The sequence below is a fragment of the Bolinopsis microptera genome, chromosome 9, assembly GCF_026151205.1.
Source record: "Bolinopsis microptera isolate Bmic1 chromosome 9, MBARI_Bmic_1.0, whole genome shotgun sequence".
NCBI lineage: Eukaryota > Metazoa > Ctenophora > Tentaculata > Lobata > Bolinopsidae > Bolinopsis > Bolinopsis microptera.
Genome location: NC_087080.1, coordinates 15628208 through 15649493, shown reverse-complemented (window position 1 = coordinate 15649493; position 21286 = coordinate 15628208). Strand labels below are relative to the sequence as shown.

At 38.2% G+C, this 21286-nt stretch overlaps 3 protein-coding genes across 5 annotated transcripts in view; 1 reads left to right on the top strand and 2 right to left on the bottom strand.

The window, feature by feature from the left end:
* Positions 1-21286, bottom strand: part of LOC134821433 (protein KRI1 homolog) — a 72492-nt gene that overhangs the window by 8346 nt on the left and 42860 nt on the right. The window lies entirely within an intron of this gene.
* On the top strand, positions 10-3528 carry LOC134821142 (uncharacterized). 2 transcript variants are annotated; one of them, XM_063831808.1, is made up of 4 exons: positions 10-105; positions 921-1025; positions 2104-2236; positions 2823-3528. In XM_063831808.1, exons 1-4 carry the CDS (start codon positions 10-12, stop codon positions 3014-3016), a joined length of 528 nt encoding a protein of 175 aa, XP_063687878.1. In that variant the 3' UTR covers positions 3017-3528. The 2 variants fall into 2 exon arrangements, with proteins under 2 accessions (XP_063687878.1, XP_063687879.1); XM_063831809.1 differs by lacking the exon at positions 10-105 and adding an exon at positions 477-695.
* The window catches only part of LOC134821139 (WD repeat-containing protein 11-like), a 47387-nt gene continuing 29596 nt past the window's right edge, over positions 3496-21286 (bottom strand). The window contains exons 11-26 of one of the 2 annotated variants that reach the window (XM_063831803.1): positions 13548-13672; positions 10167-10313; positions 9870-9996; positions 9125-9260; positions 8816-8945; positions 8277-8446; positions 8055-8115; positions 7799-7934; positions 7473-7597; positions 7289-7370; positions 6433-6542; positions 6168-6239; positions 5348-5457; positions 4947-5025; positions 4324-4449; positions 3496-4135 (exon numbers count right to left, since the gene is read on the bottom strand). In XM_063831803.1, coding sequence (XP_063687873.1) covers positions 3935-4135; positions 4324-4449; positions 4947-5025; positions 5348-5457; positions 6168-6239; positions 6433-6542; positions 7289-7370; positions 7473-7597; positions 7799-7934; positions 8055-8115; positions 8277-8446; positions 8816-8945; positions 9125-9260; positions 9870-9996; positions 10167-10313; positions 13548-13672 — 1937 coding nt within the window. In that variant the 3' untranslated portion in view covers positions 3496-3934. The remainder of the gene's footprint in view (positions 4136-4323; positions 4450-4946; positions 5026-5347; positions 5458-6167; positions 6240-6432; positions 6543-7288; positions 7371-7472; positions 7598-7798; positions 7935-8054; positions 8116-8276; positions 8447-8815; positions 8946-9124; positions 9261-9869; positions 9997-10166; positions 10314-13547; positions 13673-21286) is intronic. The other variant, XM_063831804.1, reaches the window with a different exon arrangement.

The following is a 21286-nucleotide window of genomic DNA, read 5'->3' as shown; positions in this document are numbered from 1 at the left end:
TTTGTCATCATGGCTGGTAGTGACACAGAAAGTCGCGCTGAGAGCTCTAAAAAACGTAGCCCCACGACTAAAAGGAAGCAGAAAGCAAAGCTTTACTCCTTCAATGTGAGTATGGTTATGAGCGATCCCTGTGATGCAAATTAGTATAATTTTATCTTCGAAATTGTGGTCAAACATTTGTGAAAATCATGTACAACCGCTGCATCACTGCTTGCAATCGAATGAGTAGAAACAGCACTCCTAACCAACTTGGATGCCTTTTTCTATGTTAATTGACGAGTTTATTCCGTCAGTTTAAGCTAAAACAGTCAACGCAATTTGTCTAGCTTAAACATTTGTTTGAAAGCTTTTCGTTCGTTGAAGATTTAATCTGGACACCAACAAAAATCTGAACGTTCAAAACGGTTTAATATTTTGTCATGTAGTACTAATATGCGTTTTTGTCAAAATCATCAGTGCTTGTATTAACTTATTAAGATGGTGCTGAATGTTGTCCACTATACTATTCTGAATAAAAAACATTTTCTGCACGTTCGAACAGAGTTAGTTTCGTTAGATTTGTTGGAAATAGGAAAGTTTTGGCATAATTTAACGTGATAAGTGAATCTCTAAGTGCTCAAAAGATGATAAAGCTTCCGGAAATTAAGGAATTAGGACTCCGTACGAAGGAACAGTTTTTTTCAAAGAAAGTTCAAGTTCGTTTATATTCTAATTTATCATCTTCACACATGTTCAAGTTCAAGTTCGTTTATATTCTAATTTATTATCTTCACACACATGTTTTTTTCTTTCCTCCACATTCACACAGTACAGGACAAAGAACCTAAATGTGACAAATGTGCAAAAATCTCGTTAAATGTTGATAGCTCCCATATTATTTTAATAGAATAAACACTGTGCTGACTTTTAGTCCCTCCCAGAGAGCCCTGAGGAACAACAATTTGCTGAACGAGGAACTGAAACACTCCCATGCTACTTTAGAAAAGAGGAAGGAAAGAAGGAACCAGATCACTAACCATGTTAAGGTAGGATACAATCAGGAAGTGACATCAAACTAACCATGTTAAGGTAGGATACAACCAGGAAGTGACATCAAACTAACCATGTTAAGGTAGGATACAATCAGGAAGTGACATCAAACTAACCATGTTAAGGTAGGATACAATCAGGAAGTGACATCAAACTAACCATGTTAAGGTAGGATACAATCAGGAAGTGACATCAAACTGATTTTTGCACCTATGATTCACCTTTCTATTTTGTTATTTCATATTGTATCAATTAAGAGTTAAGCCTCCGCGAGACGCACATGTTAATATTTTTACTTTTCAGACTAGTGACTACATAGTACATTATTAATTATCCCAGAATATAAGTCACTACAACACGTGTGTAATACCCCATAAATAACACGTGTGTAATACCCCACAAATAACACGTGTGTAATACCCCACAAATAACACGTGTGTAATACCCCACAAATAACACGTGTGTAATACCCCACAAATAACACGTGTGTAATACCCCACAAATAACACGTGTGTAATACCCCACAAATAACACGTGCGTAATACCCCACAAATAACACGTACATGTAATACCCCACAAATAACACGTGTGTAATACCCTACAAATAACACGTGTGTAATACCCCACAAATAACACGTGTGTAATACCCCATAAATAACACGTGTGTAATACCCAACAAATAACACGTGTGTAATTTACATGTAATACCCCACAAATAACACGTGTGTAATACCCCACAAATAACACGTGCGTAATACCCCACAAACAACACGTGTGTAATACCCCACACATAACACGTGTGTAATACCCCACAAATAACACGTGTGTAATACCCCACAAATAACACGTGCGTAATACCCCACAAATAACACGTGTGTAATACCCCACAAATAACACGTGTGTAATACCCCACAAATAACACGTGTGTAATACCCTACAAATAACACGTGTGTAATACCCCACAAATAACACGTGCGTAATACCCCACAAATAACACGTGTGTAATACCCCACAAATAACACGTGTGTAATTTACATGTAATACCCCACAAATAACACGTGTGAAATACCCCAGAAAGTGGTTTCCATGAGCACGAAGCACGTGACCAGTACAAACAGCTGGATGAGCAACCACCTGAACAGGTGCTTGTTAGTACTGGAGAGAGGGAGACACATGCAGGTCACCAAACCTTACTATCACGCCCCTGGTCAGTATGCAGGATTACTTGAGTTTATTTAGATTGCACCATTACCACGCCCCTGGTCAGTATGCAGGATTACTTGAGTTTATTTAGATTGCACCATTACCACGCCCCTGGTCAGTGTGCAGGATTACATGAGTTTATTTAGATTGCACCATTACCACGCCCCTGGTCAGTATGCAGGATTACATGAGTTTATTTAGATTGCACCATTACCACGCCCCTGGTCAGTGTGCAGGATTACATGAGTTTATTTAGATTGCACCATTACCACGCCCCTGGTCAGTATGCAGGATTACATGAGTTTATTTAGATTGCACCATTACCACGCCCCTGGTCAGTGTGCAGGATTACATGAGTTTATTTAGATTGCACCATTACCAAGCCCCTGGTCAGTATTATTATTATATTTATTATATTAATAAACATGAGTTTATTTAGATTGCACCATTACCATTTACCATCAGTCTCTCAAAAAGAGATCCCATTTGAATATCACAGTTTGTAATACATTTCTGATGTAACCTTGAAGATATTGCCCGTCGAGGTGCACATCTTTTGAAACAGTGGATATTATAGCGGAGCATTCCAGGTAAGCCTCTGACACCGTATCACACGAAGAGGGAACGACAGAGATTAGCAGAAGAGGAGGTAAATTCTAAAAACATTAAGGAACAATCTGGAATATTCTTACGTTTTAGAGAACCAAAACGATTCTCAGCGGGGAGAGATAACTGTCATGTGATTGAGTTGAATAAACAGTTGAAGTTCAAGGCTGAGAAATGATTTATAATGTTATTATGAAGGAGTAAAGCTTTGCTTTCTGCTTATAATGTTGTCATATGATGGCATTGGCGTGGATATTGATTCAGAGCTTATGAATAGAACAGTTTGGACTCCAGGATGACCCATTTCAAACTAGATGTCAGAGTCACATCGTGCTTGACTGGACATATTTAATTTTAGTTCAGCTTGGAGTCACTATTCGGGATTGAAGTCAATTTAGCAAGTACTTCAAAAAGCTCCCTGGCCCTATTCAATCGTAGCTCTATTGTCAAGTATATAATTGCAATGTTATCATATCTATATAAACATCTGAAAGTGTCTGAAAGTTTACTTCTGAAATGAAGTTAACGTGTACAGTTGTGTGTCAATAATTCGTGTTCGGACGGAATTAATTGTTAATGGAGAATGGAGATGAGTGGGTGAACAATGGCACGTGATGTCAATTTGTGTTATATCCATTCAATAGTAAAGCTAAGGAGTAAAATTAAACATTCAAAATAAATCAGTCAAAATGAATACGAATACCAAAATCAGCAACACTCAAAACGTAGGTCATATCAATTAAATACAGTAGTTTGCTTTTGAGGGCATTACATCACAATAATTTTCGTGAATTTCAATTTCCAATTGAAGCGAAATTCATAATTCTTTCAAAGATACTATACAACTTATGCTATATAACTCGCGTATCAAAACTGTGAAATACATTTAAGTTTTAGCTTAAGTCCCAAATATTAATCATTTTGTAAGATTGCAATTGCAAACTGCACTGTCAGCTCCAATTTATAAAATAGAGTCCTTGCTATTTAAACTGAAAATTGTTCTGCACTTACCTCTCCGGAAATCAGACTTTTCACCTTCTTTTTCCTTTATATTTCTGTTTTCTTTTAACTTTCTGTCCATCTGTTTTATCAAACTTTACTGAGCACAAATTCTGAGTTCCTCCCCCAGCTGTTTCCCCTTCTCCCCTCCCATATCACAGTACTTCAGGGCTAGTTCCACGTTGTTCAGGGACACCATGTACTTAGCATACTCTACAAATACCCTGTCTTTAATGTCAGAGCCGGTGTCCGGCCACTTTCCTGCTTCTATACACGACTCCACTAGTGGAGCTGCGATCTGAGGAAGGGTATGTGGTAAAAAAAAGAAAAAAAAGTAAGATACTCAACATATTGGCTGCAGAGTTCACTCTACCCTCAAATAAGAACTACAGTCAGAGTAGCCTTGTTGAAAATGCAATTTGTAGTTATCAAAACAGCAAGGTTGGCTAATAAGTTTGATTTATAGCAACTGTTAAAGATACTAACAGTGACAAGTTTGGTAGCAAGAAGAATCTCGGCTGCTTTATCGAAATAGTGAAGTGATATAGCCAGCAGTATACCCAGATGTCTGGATCCGTTGTTGACCAGCAGGTCTATGTAGTACTTCATTACCTGGCGGTTATACGTTTTGGTTACCTGGTTACCTGGTTACCTGGTTACCTGGTTACCTGGCGGTTATATTTTAGCTCTCATAATAGTTAATGATAGTTAATAGTACTATGTTTACAGTATGCACGGAAGAGTGAAGGGGTATCCTAGGAGGTTTTTTGAACTTTTAACTCATTTAACCCTCAATTAAGTTTCCTATCAGTCGACCGAGGAGATCGCATAGATCCAATGGATCCTTAGCTACTCCCTAGACTAGGGGACACTCTCTTAGCAAGCTACCTATTGTTCTGTTGTAACAGTTACACTGCATATTTCAGGCACGTGTACAAGTAGTACTCCACTACATTATATAGTTGATTAAAACGTCTAAATTATTGAGTTTCAAAATTTATGGAGGGTAGGGGTGTTTAAAATGGAAAAAGTTTGGCTCACGTAATACGTATACGGTACGATACTAAAATACCGGTAGGCGCCAGGCGGTTAAAAGTGGTAGTTTTTACCTCGAAATACTCATCTCTGCTCAGAGCTACTTTAGCGAGCCATATAGCCTCGTTGTAGTGATGGAAGTTCTGCATATACCTGGCAACATTTAAACACGGTTTAATATTTTGGGGCTTATAGTGCGTAATTCTATATTATATATGTTGTTAACAAATTATAAAATGTTGTTAATAAATTTAACTTTATACATGTTTTTAATTGGAAATAACATACTTGAAGCGGAGTGTCGGATTGCTTAATAAGCAGTTCCAAGATATACAAAGTGTAAAGTGTAAACTTACATGTTAGATTAATAACGATGCTTATATCCCGGTTAAAACTAAGTTGTCTACTTTTGCACTCTAAGATCTTTATACTTGCTAAAACGGTTACCGTCATTGCTAACATTTGAAATACGTACCTGCAAGCGTCGACAGCTTTCTTGATAAGACATAGCAGCTGGCATCCCTCGAGCAGGTGATCGTTTGCTATCAGGTTTGTAGCCACTAGTTTTATTGTACTTTGTGCCACCTGCGGTGTGGAGTGAATATGATGAAAATAAAGTCTTGACTTATTTTAGAGCTTAGATTTCAGAGTAGGGCTGACTGAATCTTTCGTGCCTTCGAGAGAATAATGGAGGGTATGGGAAACTTCAGGCTCACTTCGGTGTACACTCCTAAATCCTAATATATTTACCGCACATTTATTAAGATAATAAAGTATGTATAGTCATGCAACCCAGAAACTTCACAACTATAACAATGAGGAATGAGGATGGGAATGGAACATATTCAATGGGAGATGCGATTCCAAAACTTTTGACATATTAAGATTCCGAAGAAAATGGAGAAGAAAAAGAGAATTGTAAATGGTTCATAGTATGGTTCATGTCCAAATGGAAGAGTGGCATTCCTAAGATTTCAGGGAAATTGAAATCCATGTCCAAGAACATAAGACAAGGTCAAGGATCAATATCGAATGGAACCAGCCAAGTTTATGTAAGTACAATAAATGACAGATAAATGAGAAATAATGTGTCAAAATGCTAGAAACGTACCCATTCACATAATCAAAGTCGCATCACACGCTTATAAATAAAATGGGGTGAATCTACTGTGCATACGAATCACGGAAAGCGACATCAAATCATAACTTTAAAATCTCATCACGCAAACTGAGATCAAATCACGCAATAATCTACGGTCTCATCACTTAAAGAGTGTCACACGTGTTATTCTCACTCGCTCAAGAGGCTGCTGGGGACCGCTACTCAGCTTGCTGCTCAAGTAGGTCGTGTCACTGTCCACCGTGTACTGAATGTAGTGTCAGAAATATAATAGCAACAACGAGCTTCACACAGTGAACTAATGTAGAAACTACATGGTCACATCGCTGGTAGCGAGGGTAGCCGATAATATGGTGTGAGTGGATAGGTCATCAAAACTCAAGTATAAAGATGACTCCTATCTGTTTTAAACGAGATCTATAAAAATAAAATGAACGAACCTCGCTGTCAGATACGCTGGAAATAAGAGAAGCTCTCAAACAATCCTGATAGAAGTTAGGAGAGTCCTGCTCAACTTCAAGTAACAACTGCACTGGTTTATCCGTGTTTCCTGAATTCGAGAAGTAGGGGTGTGGTCAACTTGGTCCCTACTTAGGGGGGGAGGGGGCTCATGTTTTCTTTGTCCGTTTTTGTCCGCCCTATTTTTTGTCCGTCTTGAAAATATAGGGTACCGCACGGACAAAACCGTACAAAAAAACAGGACCCCCCCCCCCCAAATAATGTACCTAACAGTAATGTGCCTAACAGTAATGTGCCTAACAGTAATGTTCCTAACAGAATGTACCTAACAGAATGTACCTAACAGAATGTACCTAACAGAATGTACCTAACAGAATGTACCTAACAGAATGTACCTAACAGAATGTACCTAACAGAATGTACCTAACAGAATGTACCTAACAGAATGTACCTAACAGAATGTACCTAACAGAATGTACCTAACAGAATGTACCTAACAGAATGTACCTAACAGAATGTACCTAACAGAATGTACCTAACAGAATGTACCTAACAGAATGTACCTAACAGAATGTACCTAACAGAATGTACCTAACAGAATGTACCTAACAGAATGTACCTAACAGAATGTACCTAACAGAATGTACCTAACAGAATGTACCTAACAGAATGTGCCGATGAATAGAGTGCTGCCTGTGAGAGTAAGTGCTCCCCCCCCCCCCCCCCCCCCCCCCCCCCCCCAGTAACGTACCTAACAGAATGTGCCGATGAATAGAGTGCTGCCTGTGAGAGTAAGTGCCCCCCCCCCCCCCCCCCCCCCCCCCCCCAGTAATGTACCTAACAGAATGTGCCGATGAATAGAGTGCTGCCTGTGAGAGTAAGTGCTCCGACACTTCTCCTGAACTGCCAGGCTCTTAGTCTGAAACGAAAAGGTGTGATCAACATGCCGCGAGGTCTAAGATATCACAGATCAGGGTAAATGGGTAATTCTTGACATCTAGAGGAGGTCTTAAAAACAAACCTGATCTTTGAGATAGCTCTGGTTATCCTGGACTATATCGAAAGCTGATGAGAGAGGCGAGCTCTGATCAAGATAGTATGCTAGAACTTGCCACAGTCTCCATTCTACCATGTCTCCGTACAGTGCTGAGTGGAATTCAAGTAATTATTGAATAATTAAGAGTGATTGTTATTTGTGAAAACTGCTCAGTTTCTTGATAACAGAGATTCATTTTGAATAGTTTGAAAGAAGCCCTGGTGCCAGAAACGAATCTTAATTTAGATCAGATCACAATTCAATACAAAACCTTGATAAAACATTTGAAAGCAGTCAAGAAAGTAACGGACCTGCAGTGACGAGACAGCGCTCCAGAAAAGAGAGGGTTGAGAACTTGTCTCTCAGTTTGAGGGTGTGCAACATTGAGTCCCAAATTATCGGAGTGCAGGATGCTGGACATTTCATATCCCAGTTCTCTTGCCAACCCTGATTGTATTCAATATCAATCAAATTTACAGAGTCCAAATTTGAACCTTGTAGACGACCAAATGAAAGGTTGCGATCATTGACAAGAATTGTCAATAGTGTGAGAAAGTGAGAACTCACCATATGTTGAATGTATATCTTAAAGTTCATCATTTCTTTCTGATTATAGATGAATGGTAACCTGCAGAAATCGAGACACGTTAACTTCCCTAAACTTATTATCAACACAATGTGTAAAAGTTTCAAATCAAATCGTATGTGCAGCATCAGTCTTACTTTACATTGAAACTAAAATCATCTAAGCTGAACAAAGTTTATTTAATCGCCTGACGGCTGACTAACCAAATGGGGGTATGAAGAGACAAAGCAGTGACAGGGTTGGGTGCAGTGTCCAGGTTAACATCCATGATGTGCACAGCACCCGAATCGTTAACAATAATCGGTCTATCACTTGCTCCCCAGTCAACGTCAACAACCTCCCCAATCTTAGAGGACTTGATAGACGACAGGACCTGGGGAATGTATGGGGCATATTTGTTATCGGATTGGGTGGTACACTAACTCTGACAAAAGCAACTAATCATAAATATTGGATAATGTACAGTTCGTGAGGTTCGCGCTCATAAATCACATCGCACGTGGCAACATGATAATAAAACCTGAAATAGCGCGTCGTATGCTCACGTTTTCAACTGCTGAAAAACTGCAATTATGAAAAGAATTGTTTTAGCGCCTTCCAAAGTCGTCATCTCTTGCGCGTGACGGAGCGAACCTTGTGTTTTACACAACATTTCCACCATACTGCAATGCAATTTGTATGCAGACATAACATACGTAAACATAGAGTATATAACCGAAGTGTTCACCTCACAAAAACCCACCTCACTTTCAGCACAGTCCCATATCTCCACTCCATCATTAAACAAGACTAGCAGGAGCTGAGTGTTTCTTCCCGGAGCTAGCAAGAGTTTCTTTATCGCTCCTCGACTTGTGGGAACTAGTCTTGATTGTCTGGAAAACAGTGATCTTTGATAAGTGCGCACTTTTACTGGATTTAATTAAGGAAAACAAAATCTTAGTTGTGAAAATCTCCTCAAAATATTGATCCACAAATACGTTTCATGAGATAAACAACAGTATGAAATTCGATTCTTATTTTAACAGATAATTTCACACACTTCCAAACTAACCTTGCCTTCAGGTCCCAGAAACTCAGATGTCCAGTAGAGTCACCCAACACCATTAAATCACCTCTCCAAGCTATACTGTTGATCAACCCAGTCTGAGAGTCAGGTGGTATGCGTGTACCTTCTTTTATCACGGTACCTAAATAAACATGTAACAAACATCTGGTTTGATAACCGCTTATTAATACGTGTACCTTCTTTTATCACGGTACCTAAATAAACATGTAACAAACATTGCGTTTTATAACCGCTTATTAATACGTGTACCTTCTTTTATCACGGTACCTAAATAAACATGTAACAAACATCTCGTTTTATAACCGCTTATTAATACGTCTACCTTCTTTTATCACGGTACCTAAATAAACATATAATAAACATCTGGTTTTATAACCGCTTATTAATACGTGTACCTTCTTTTATCACGGTACCTAAATAAACATGTAATAAACAACTGGTTTGATAACCGCTTATTAATACGTGTACCTTCTTTTATCACGGTACCTAAATAAACATGTAATAAACAAATGGTTTGATAACCGCTTATTAATACGTGTACCTTCTTTTATCACGGTACCTAAATAAACATATAATAAACATCTGGTTTGATAACCGCTTATTAATACGTGTACCTTCTTTTATCACGGTACCTAAATAAACATATAATAAACATCTGGTTTGATAACCGCTTATTTATCAAAATATTCGATATCCTCGAACCACGATAAGGAAATACCACGCAACATACCTTCCACCATGAGATGGTACACGACCCCATCAGTATCAGTGAAAACGAAGTGCTCTCTAATTGGGCCGTCAGTCGGATTCGTCACCTGTTCTATTATCCCTGCTGGCTCTTCTCCTTTTTTACTGAACTGAACATTATAGTTGGGAACTATTTTGAAACCAATCAGTTCTGTTTTATTAAATATCGAATGTTTTGATGAAGTAGCCTGGTAATAGGGCGGAGAACCAGAAAATGAGGAATACGATTTGTTTCTTGGAATAATACTAACTGGTACGTGTAAAAGGGAAATTAACTAACCTTAGCATGCTTCAGGGAGTGGTTTTGAGTGGGAGACCACTCCAAAGTGGTGACTGGCGGGAAATTTCCCGGCATTTCCCGAATGATGTTAAGACTCTTTAGGTCCCAAAGTTCGAAAGGTCGGTCTTTCAGTAAAACGATGAAATACTGAAGTGAGAAGCGAATGTTTTAATCGATCTAATGGAAACCAATCTTTTAATTTAAGGTGTAACGTAGCCTACACTACAGACTACAGAGGCAACATATAGGTGCGGTAACATTTTGCAAATAGTGCGATCCTGCACCTGCCCAAAACTGTTTTATGTGCTGCAAATGTGGAGGGAAAAAAACACTGCAATTTAGCTGAAGAGTTCGCCAAATTTGCAGCCTTTAGGTTATCTCAGGTTGGATTATTCAACAGGGTAGTATATATATATACACTACCCTGTTGAATAATACAACCTATATTATATAGCGTTGCATTACACGGTTGTTTAGTTGGGTTAGTTTAACACATCAAATCAATTACAAGGCTAATGTAGTACACCGAGTTTCCTGACAATTCAAGACATAAAATTCTAGAATGACCCTCATAACCCTCTACTCATAGAAACTTTTACAATTAGATAGGTACTGGGCAGGATGACTGGCGATGAGCTTAATTGAGGCAAGGTATTCAATATTGTAATGATACACCATTAGATTCCAATTTCCAACATCATGAGTGTACATGAAATATTCAATAGAGTAGTATATAACGTTTAATAGAGTCGAACCTCATGTAATACAATAATACCTTGGCTGTTGAGTGCTACGGGCGAGTCCGGGACGATACTAAGTCAAGGTATTATTCGTTATAATATTTTCCGGGAATTATTTCCCCGAAAAGTCGTGGACACTGGTAACCGATCATTTTCCGGAAGGGTTGCCAGAGTATTATGAGGACAGACTGCCACTGGCCAGTCACCTCAGACTGGCTGATGGGAAGTTTCAAAACAAATAACAGTGGCGCACTTGAGGTAAATTATCAGTGCTCAGTGAAATAATTCTCGGAAATAATTATAAGCTAAAATGTTTGCGAATTATATTATCATAGGGTAAATTAATCAAGCGATTCAATTTCAATCTGTTGAGGGATAGCGATCCAGTTTGAGTTATTCATTGGCTTAGATTCACCTCCCTTTGTGTTGATGGTGCGGAAAAGTGCGGTATTAGGTCAATGGTGCGATTCCACACCCACCGCACTAGTATACGCACGTTTCCCCTGCTAAGTCTATGATTTCTTTGATCATGCAAATGTGAAAGTAGCAAATCTTTCAAAGTACGAAATATCTCTTTAAAAGAGCATCCTAGGCACCTTATAGATATCAAAACGCATAAAAAAGAAAACAAAAACATCAACCATCTTCTAACTTCTTCCACTCCTCCCTATCTAAAGCTAAAAATCTAAGGTCTTCGAAATCAGTCAAATTCTTAAGTCTAATATCAAGATTTCTACTAGTCAAGTCTTTTCTAATAACATCTAATAAGTTTAAACATGGTCTACCCCGTCTCCCTTCCATAAAAATATCAGAATTTATAGCAAATAACATAGAGGTGTATGCTGGTGAGTCTTCCTGTCCTCTTAAGATATGTCCTAACATTCTCCATCGAAACTTAGAGACTCTCACAGACAAGGGAGTGACATAACAACGAGCATAGAGTGCCTCATTAGAAATAACCCCAGTAGGCCATCTGATGTTGAGGATTCTTCGGAGGTGTTTGCGATGAGCAATATCAAGTTCATTCAACGAAGCTAGTGGTGCAGCCCAGGAGTTGCAGTTGTAGAGTAGAATAGAGACTACTTGTGCCTCGTAGATTTTGATCTTCCTTTGGACTGAAATCTTGCTCTTCATCCAAACTTTCTGAAATTTACTAAAGGCAACATTACCAAGGAATATTCGATTCTTGATATCCTTAACAGTGCACATCAACGATCCTAAAGTTTTGTTAGAGCGCCACTCTTCATCACCTCTATACACTTTTCCAACAATCACCTTGCGTTTAACAGTGGGTTTAGGATCTGCTAAATAAAAATGGACAAATTCAGTCTTGGAAGAATTGATATGAAGGTCCCACTGCTGGAATATATCTTTAGCGATAGGAAGCATTTCTTTGAGTGGAGCAAGTTCAGTGTTATTAAAGTCAATATCATCAGAGTATCCTGTTTCGAGTGGCATGAATTCTTCTGAGATAGGAGGATTAGGGATTGGATGATTCACTGGGTAAGGTGTTGATGATACTTGGGAGAGTACAGATCTGAGGTGAATAAGTGCAGCGGCTTCAACAACTGTAAATAGATTACCTGATAGTGCATCTCCTTGAAATGCTCCAGTTGTGCTATGGAACTCAATTGATACAGTATTATTGACTTTTACTTTCAACACTGTGTTTGATAGTAGGAGCCGTACCATCCTAATTTCATCACTAGTACAGCCAGCATCTTCAAGAACATTGAGTACTGTTTCTCTGCTGATGGTGTCAAAGGCACTTGACATGTCTATACTCATTCTGTGGTAGCTCCAATGCTTTCTAAGTACCACTGAGGTTAGCATACGTTGAGACCAAATTATATCGCCACAACTTCTACCTCTCTTGTAAGCACTTTGTGTAGGACAGGTGTACTGATCTAGCTTGCCTTGGATACGTTTTAGGGTAATCATTGACAGTAATTTTCTGGAGCAGTTTGAGAGGGTGAGAGGTCTGATGTTTGCTGCTGGACCAAGTGGTTTCTTAGGCTTTTGGAGTGGAGTAATGTTGCCTTTTCCAATAGATGTTATGGTGGTGTTTGTTTCAAATGCGGTATTTATACAGTCTGCATATTTCTGAAATACACTTCTGTTTGCATACTTAATCAATTCACTTGGGATATCATCAGGCCCAGTGGCTCTACCATTCTTCAAAGCTTTAGCAGCTATCTCAACTTCAATAGCAGTAATAGGGTCAGCGAGAGGACTAGGTTGATCAAAGAAAGTGTCAATAGGCTCAACTGTATGTTTTGCAGTGAACTTCTCTTCAAAGTGGTTCTTTAGTGTAGCAGCTTTTCCAGTGTCTGTACCTATGAAGTTAGAGTTATCATCATGCACACTTATGGTTGGAGCACGTTTGATACCTGCTAGTTGGCGAGTGGCTGCAAAGTATGCTCTAGAACTATCAGTTTCGTTTATCTCTTCAGCAAGAGTGTCTGCATGCTCTTCTTGAAGGAGCTTGATTCTCTTACGAGTGTCATTTTGAATACGATTGATTTTGGCAAATGTGAAAACAGTAAAAAAAACATCAGGGTCTCACAAAAGCAGGCAAATTAGAATTATAAGAAATAATTATTTAAATTTAATTTCTAATAATAATTATTAGAAAAATAACCTGATGAAGATAAGATACTTTGATCCCGACAATAGGAACATCGTCCCTATCTTTAGTTGTGGTCCTCAGAAGCTGGTACCGTCCCGTGTTGATGTCCGTGTAGTACAGCTCGTTCTTTATTGGCCCTGGAATAAGTCACTTGTCAGACTCAAGGATCACTGTTTGTTGGACGTTTTATAAATTGATAATTTAGCTCCGGGAGTCCGGGTGAGAATATTGACGTGGTGAATCTAATGGAATTTATATACGACTTTTCAAATTTTAACATCCAGCATCCGTAAAACCATGACTCCTCTGTTACTCTGCTCTCAGGTTTATGGCTGCGTGTCACGTGACACGTGACACGTGACCCTAAACTCTCCGCTATAGTGCGGTATGCCTTGTTTTGATTGAAATTGAACTTATTTTTAGACACCATAGTATCATGGCTTCGTGTTTTGATTTGAATTAGAGACATTTGGAGACGACAAAAAATGAGAAAAAATTGAATTGCTAAAATTTCCTTTACAATGAAGAAGAATTGATTAATAAACACAAGAAATAGTATGACAAAAATAAGATGGACAGTCTTAAAAAGAAAGAGGCAAACTTTTGATACAGCTGAAAGTCTCACATTAGTCAATCTGTCTTGGACATTACTTAAGTACTATTAAAAAGTTGGTTTTATAAGATAACCCTCGCAAATACTGCAAATAATCTAGCCCACCCTCCGCAGAAGTCTAAAAATAGTTAAATATTACCATTTTGATACGAACGTATATTTTATTATAGGTCTCATGTTCTTTTCGTCTGTTCTCATGATATTAACGAAAAAACCAATAAGAGATACTGGGGAATTTGAATCCTAAGAATAACAAATTACACACTGTAGTGTATCCTAAACTTGGTTAATAGTTAATTGCTATGTATGTCCCAACCAGTGTTTGAAATGATACTGTAACTGTCCATCCATACATTTGTGTAATTATCTCGGCCTCAACACCAAGTTAAGCCAGCTTTTGCTTGACTTTCTAATCACCACTCTACCCTGAATCATAACTTTCTCTGCCTTGATGGCACTACCGTTACAGTTAGCGGCTCCATTCCCCCCATTGGTTGCACTGTAGGTTATGGGATTGATACTATCCACCTTTTGGTATGTTTTCTCCATCTTCTTTTCAAGCGAACGATCAAAATAATTTGTTACAACCTCAAACCCCAGTTCCATTAATGCGATCGCTAATACCAGGAGAAAGATTTGAAATAACATGCTTAGAAATCTTCGGCCCGCATACTTTGAGCCTGGTCCAAAAATGTGCTGTTCTCCGAATCCTATCGTTGTCATGCCATTTATGATATAGCAGTAGATCCCCTCTGTGAGACTCCAGACTCTAGAATACCCCACTTTCGTATATATATTCTTGGTATCTTCATCATCACTGTACTCATACACCATTTTAGTTGCGAGGTAACCTTGGAGGACTGTGTATACGGCTCCTAATTTGACGCAAAAGGCAGCAAACATTTTATAATTACCAAACCGCCTTCTTACAAAAGCTGAATATTTGAGTCCTCTCTCGTCAGATTTCATCAGCTTCACGATACATCCGATTAAGAAAGAGACAATCGGGATTCCGATTATTGCATAGACCAGAGTAAAAGCCTTGCACAGTATTGATTTAGGGAAACGCAAACCCCATCCTATAGTGGAAATAATGCTGTAGCTGTAAAGCATGGTATCCATAAAAGACATGTTGTTCCATCCGTACAGATCAAGTTTAGCCACTTTACATTCTAGATCCGCTCTTCTGAGGCTGCGATTGTAGAACATTGCGTGATCCTCCATCGATTTATTTACAAGATTTGATTTGTTGAATTTTCCTTGTTGGATGAATAATTCATAATTCCGGACTTTTGCGTTGTTACCTTCGATTCCAGAGAATACCAGAGTTCCAAAGAGAACGAAATAAACAACAGCTTGAAGTATACACGTAGATTTCATGAAAGAATATAAGGTAGAAGATACTTCCAGCTTCCTATTTTCTGATTCTTCTTCATTTTCTGATACTAAATACAGGGATTTTCTTTCTTCCTGAATTATTTCTTCTTCCAAAATAACTTTTTTCGGATTAGTTGACGCATGCTTTATACAGTTGAACTTTCGCATTCTTTAACTGAAGTTTGAAACTTGCTGCCACTACGTTTTAAACTCTGAAAACTGCTAACACTTTTGTGTTTTCTCAGGTAATTGGTAAACAGCTGTCACGTGACCAAACAAACTGTCACGTGACAAAACAGACTGTCACGTGACAAAACAGACGTACTATATTCCGCCAGAGCAGAGACAACATGATACTTTAAAACTACATGTAAAACCAGTACCTATTAGTCATTTTAACACTATTATATATTTAACACTGCATATAGATTATAGAATGTATATAATTAGAGTTTGCTATGTCGACAAGCTTGGTCAGGGGGGTATCCAATGGTGAAAAATGGTGAAAATGGTGCATGATTTAGATGGTGAATTGAGTTTCCAAATTATAAAATTTCACAATTTTCACAATCGGAACCCCCCCCCCCCCCCCCCCCCCGGCCCTTGGTCAAGACTGGACGAGGTTTTAAGTTCTCCTTAATAGCTACGACTTGTTTCATCTGTCAACATTGTTAGAAACCCTATAAAAACGCGGTGGGGCAAAATCACACTATTTGCCATTTGTTGTGCATGTGTGTACTGTTAGTAGTTTGCCACGCTTTTTCGCACAGTTTTGGGTGTAAAAAGCAATTCTTGATCGGTCACCACATCGTTCGTAAGATCAGATCACGAGAATCTGTTGCACAGTTGAGCACTTGATCTGCTTCAAAATATCATTAATTAAACAGCCAGAATATCGTGCAGGACTTAAAATAGTTACTGAATCACACGATTACATACTGATACATCTAGATAGTTACATCTCGCTCACAATCTACACGAGAGAAAATCAAAAAGCAGAACAATAAGAAAAATTTGACCACAGATTTAGACTAAAAGACGATGGAATTGGTACACAATACATGTCTTTGTTCAGCACACAATATGAATTCCAATCTATGTCGTAGGTATGATGATTGCCAGTCATTGCCATACAGTCACGATTATCAATTCCAAGGTCATGTTAGATCAAAAGCACGTGGGCGAATAATCGTGGTTATATTTCTATTCAAAAGATACCATTGTGTGGTCTGTATGTTAACATGGGTAATACCTTCATAACTCTGTCACACCATTACATTCCACGCAGAACTTGTGCAAGAAAAATGGCCCTGAAAGATGCAAATAACCATAAAATTACACGTAAAGCCCTAAATATATAATGTGCTAAATATACGATATATTAGCTTCCAAATGTGCGGGGTATCCGTATTTCACATGTTCGCACATATTATCATACCAAATCAGAGGATTGTTTGATAAAGCAGGGTAATAATTTGTCTGTTGTTCACTGTCGGGGACAGTTAGTGATTTATTGTGCTCGCACAAAGTCGTCCGAGGACGCGGCACCTTATTGCCGCTTGGTCAGGGGGGTATCCAATGGTGAAAAATGGTGAAAATGGTGCATGATTTAGATGGTGAATTGAGTTTCCAAATTGTAAAATTTCACAATTTTCACAATCGGAAACCCCCCGGCCCTTGGTCAAGACTGGACGAGGTTTTAAGTTCTCCTTAATAGCTACGACTTGTTTCATCTGTCAAAATTGTTAGAAACCCTATAAAAACGCGGTGGGGCAGAATCACACTATTTGCCATTTGTTGTGCATGTTTGTACTGTTAGTAGTTTGCCACGCTTTTTCGCACAGTTTTGGGTGTAAAAAGCAATTGTTGATCGGTCACCACATCGTTCGTAAGATCAGATCACGAGAATCTGTTGCACAGTTGAGCACTGCTTCAAAATATTATTAATGAAACAGCCAGAATATCGTGCAGGCCTTAAAATAGTTACTGAATCACACGATTACATACTGATACATCTAGATAGTTACATCTCGCTCACAATCTACACGAGAGAAAATCAAAAAGCAGAACAATAAGAAACATTTGACCACCGATTTAGACTAAAAGACGAGAGAATTGATACACAATACATGTCTTTGTTCAGCACACAATATGAATTCCAATCTATGTCGTAGGTATGATGATTGCCAGTCATTGCCATACAGTCACGATTATCAATTCCAAGGTCATGTTAGATCAAAAGCACGTGGGCGAATAATCGTGGTTATATTTCTATTCAAAAGATACCATTGTGTGGTCTGTATGTTAACATGGGTAATACCTTCATAACTCTGTCACACGATTACATTCCACGCAGAACTTGTGCAAGAAAAATGGCCCTGAAAGATGCAAATAACCATAAAATTACACGTAACTCCCTAAATATATAATGTGCTAAATATACGATATATTAGCTTCCAAATGTGCGGGGTATCCGTATTTCACATGTTCGCACATATTATCATACCAAATCAGAGGATTGTTTGATAAAGCAGGGTAATAATTTGTCTGTTGTTCACTGTCGGGGACAGTTAGTGATTTATTGTGCTCGCACAAAGTCGTCCGAGGACGCGGCACCTTATTGCCGCTTGGTCAGGGGGGTATCCAATGGTGAAAAATGGTGAAAATGGTGCATGATTTAGATGGTGAATTGAGTTTCCAAATTGTAAAATTTCACAATTTTCACAATCGGAAACCCCCCCCCCCCCGGCCCTTGGTCAAGACTGGACGAGGTTTTAAGTTCTCCTTAATAGCTACGACTTGTTTCATCTGTCAACATTGTTAGAAACCCTATAAAAACGCGGTGGGGCAAAATCACACTATTTGCCATTTGTTGTGCATGTTTGTACTGTTAGTAGTTTGCCACGCTTTTTCGCACAGTTTTGGGTGTAAAAAGCAATTGTTGATCGGTCACCACATCGTTCGTAAGATCAGATCACGAGAATCTGTTGCACAGTTGAGCACTGCTTCAAAATATTATTAATGAAACAGCCAGAATATCGTGCAGGCCTTAAAATAGTTACTGAATCACACGATTACATACTGATACATCTAGATAGATACATCTCGCTCACAATCTACACGAGAGAAAATCAAAAAGCAGAACAATAAGAAAAATTTGACCACAGATTTAGACTAAAAGACGAGAGAATTGATACACAATACATGTCTTTGTTCAGCACACAATATGAATTCCAATCTATGTCGTAGGTATGATGATTGCCAGTCATTGCCATACAGTCACGATTATCAATTCCAAGGTCATGTTAGATCAAAAGCACGTGGGCGAATAATCGTGGTTATATTTCTATTCAAAAGATACCATTGTGTGGTCTGTATGTTAACATGGGTAATACCTTCATAACTCTGTCACACGATTACATTCCACGCAGAACTTGTGCAAGAAAAATGGCCCTGAAAGATGCAAATAACCATAAAATTACACGTAACTCCCTAAATATATAATGTGCTAAATATACGATATATTAGCTTCCAAATGTGCGGGGTATCCGTATTTCACATGTTCGCACATATTATCATACCAAATCAGAGGATTGTTTGATAAAGCAGGGTAATCATTTGTCTGTTGTTCACTGTCGGGGACAGTTAGTGATTTCTAGTGCTTGCACAAAGTCGTATAAGGACGCGGCACCTTATTGCCGCACCTTATTGCCAAAGGGTCTAATCTTAGCAAAGCAATGAGGCACCTAGATGAGTAATTAGGCAATGAGGCAACTAGATGAGTAATTACTAATTAACTTTTGCGAGATGTGGAGTAGCTTCTTTTGTCACCACCAAATGATGCTCTATCTATGCACAATGCATTATGCACATGATGAAAGCAGGCCGAGTAGTATAATCGTAAGGAATAACTCATCTAGGTAAATTACCTTGTTCAGGTCCTGGGCAGCGCAGGTCTAAGTGAACCAATCGGCAAACTGCAACATGACCTATACTGGCAAGAAATGAGCCATTTCATGTATGATGAAGGAGCAGAGTTTGCTTAGGGGAGGTCGAATCTCATCACTCTCATCAACTCTAGCAAGTTGCTTGTAGTTGAGCAGATCCTCAAGTACCTATTTGTTGCAACAGCTTTGTCTGGTATGTAATACCCATACTTGGTGGTTTAGGAAGTATTCATTTATTGTTTTCTTGGGGAAAACACACCACACAACCCAAGTCAATTCCACAGGTACCTCTCACCTTAACTATACAACTAAGAATCAAATATGAGGAACGGCAAATTATTGATACAACTGTATTGAGTGATATTCGGTGGTAGCTATTAAAAGCAACTGTTCAAGAGTATATAATCAGAACGATCCGAGTGCAGCAAGATAATTCCGACTTTCAAATTGAACGGCTGGAAGTTGGTAAGATTTCCCGCTACCAGCTCTTTAAACTCTGCCTCTATAACTTAGTCTTCTAGACCGAGATTAAGCATATTTTCACTATTTGGCATTACCATGATTATGAGATTGAGTAACAATTTCATAATTTTCAATATCGTGCTTATGAAATTGTATGTGCTTGTGAATCATATTCGTCGGCCGCCGTTTTCATTCTCTTTTGTGTTTTTTCAATTTTTATTAGAATGTCCGTACTTTCATATTATCAGCAGGTTTGTGCAAAACCCTGGAGATAACGTAATAGCTTGACTGCCGCATATCTAAAATTATTACAATAAGATATTCAGCTACTTGGTGAGGACGGTATCGTTTGATTTCTATATTTAGAACGAATGATGTGTGTATTATTAGAATCAAAGTGATCAAATAATCGAATTATCAGTCCACTTTAGAATTTTATAAACACTCGAAAGTTTTTATTTGTCTTTTTACGTCCCATTTTCGCATACTTCGTCTTGTTAATTTTATTTTTATTTATTTTAATTTTGTATTATTTTAACAAATTGTGTTTTGTTATCTCAAACTGATTCTTCAATTCGACAAATTTCTTCAAAATATAATCGATTTAGTTACAATAGAGGTGTAAATTTGCCACATTGTAATTATCCACGCCTCTCACGGACAATCTACTTTCAATAATATAAAAACTGCAAGAAAATAAACTTTATTTGAACTTGATATGATTGAAAAGTACTAACATTAACACAAAGGGACAGGGCTATACAAGTATACAACTTACAGCGCTGTGGTAGTTAAGATTGCTCTATATTTTGCATCGTCTCTTGGCCATGCTTCCTATTTCCGCACAGAATATGATTTGCGTAAGAAATCTGGCTGCAATAATAATAGCTTGATCATTAGGCCTCTTTGGCTTATTCAGTTACTCTTCGTTAATGACTTAGCGATTATATATACTAATATACGATAATCACACACTCGTCCGTCAAGTCTGTAATTTTATTTCTTTGAAGATGATTGATGAATAGGTGCAATCGTGTCATATTATATATCGTTTGGAAGTTTATGATCCAATATGTTTCACATCGCACTTTTGAATGGTGATAATTGATATTTTTTTGTAGATTCATTCCGGTACTTCAGTTTACTTCAGTTGTGTTGACTGTTGAGTGGCTTTCATCGCTGATGACGGAAATTGAGAATATTGTGGGAAACTAATGTAAACCGCTGCACTGTTGTGTTGAGAGACTTTTCCTGTATTGGTTATTATATAATGCATTGTATTAGATTAATAGTAATATGAATATTCAGCTCTTTGGTAAAATGCCGTTTTTTTTCTGCTTCAAATCTCTGAT

Excerpts from the sequence above, each read along its gene's own strand:
- LOC134821142 (XM_063831808.1), top strand. The coding sequence starts at position 10 with ATGGCTGGTAGTGACACAGAAAGTCGCGCTGAGAGCTCTAAAAAACGT. Across the intron at positions 1,026-2,103 it reads AGATCACTAACCATGTTAAG|AAAGTGGTTTCCATGAGCAC; the intron begins GTAGGATACAAT and ends GAAATACCCCAG. Across the intron at positions 2,237-2,822 it reads ACCTTACTATCACGCCCCTG|GTAAGCCTCTGACACCGTAT; the intron begins GTCAGTATGCAG and ends GGAGCATTCCAG.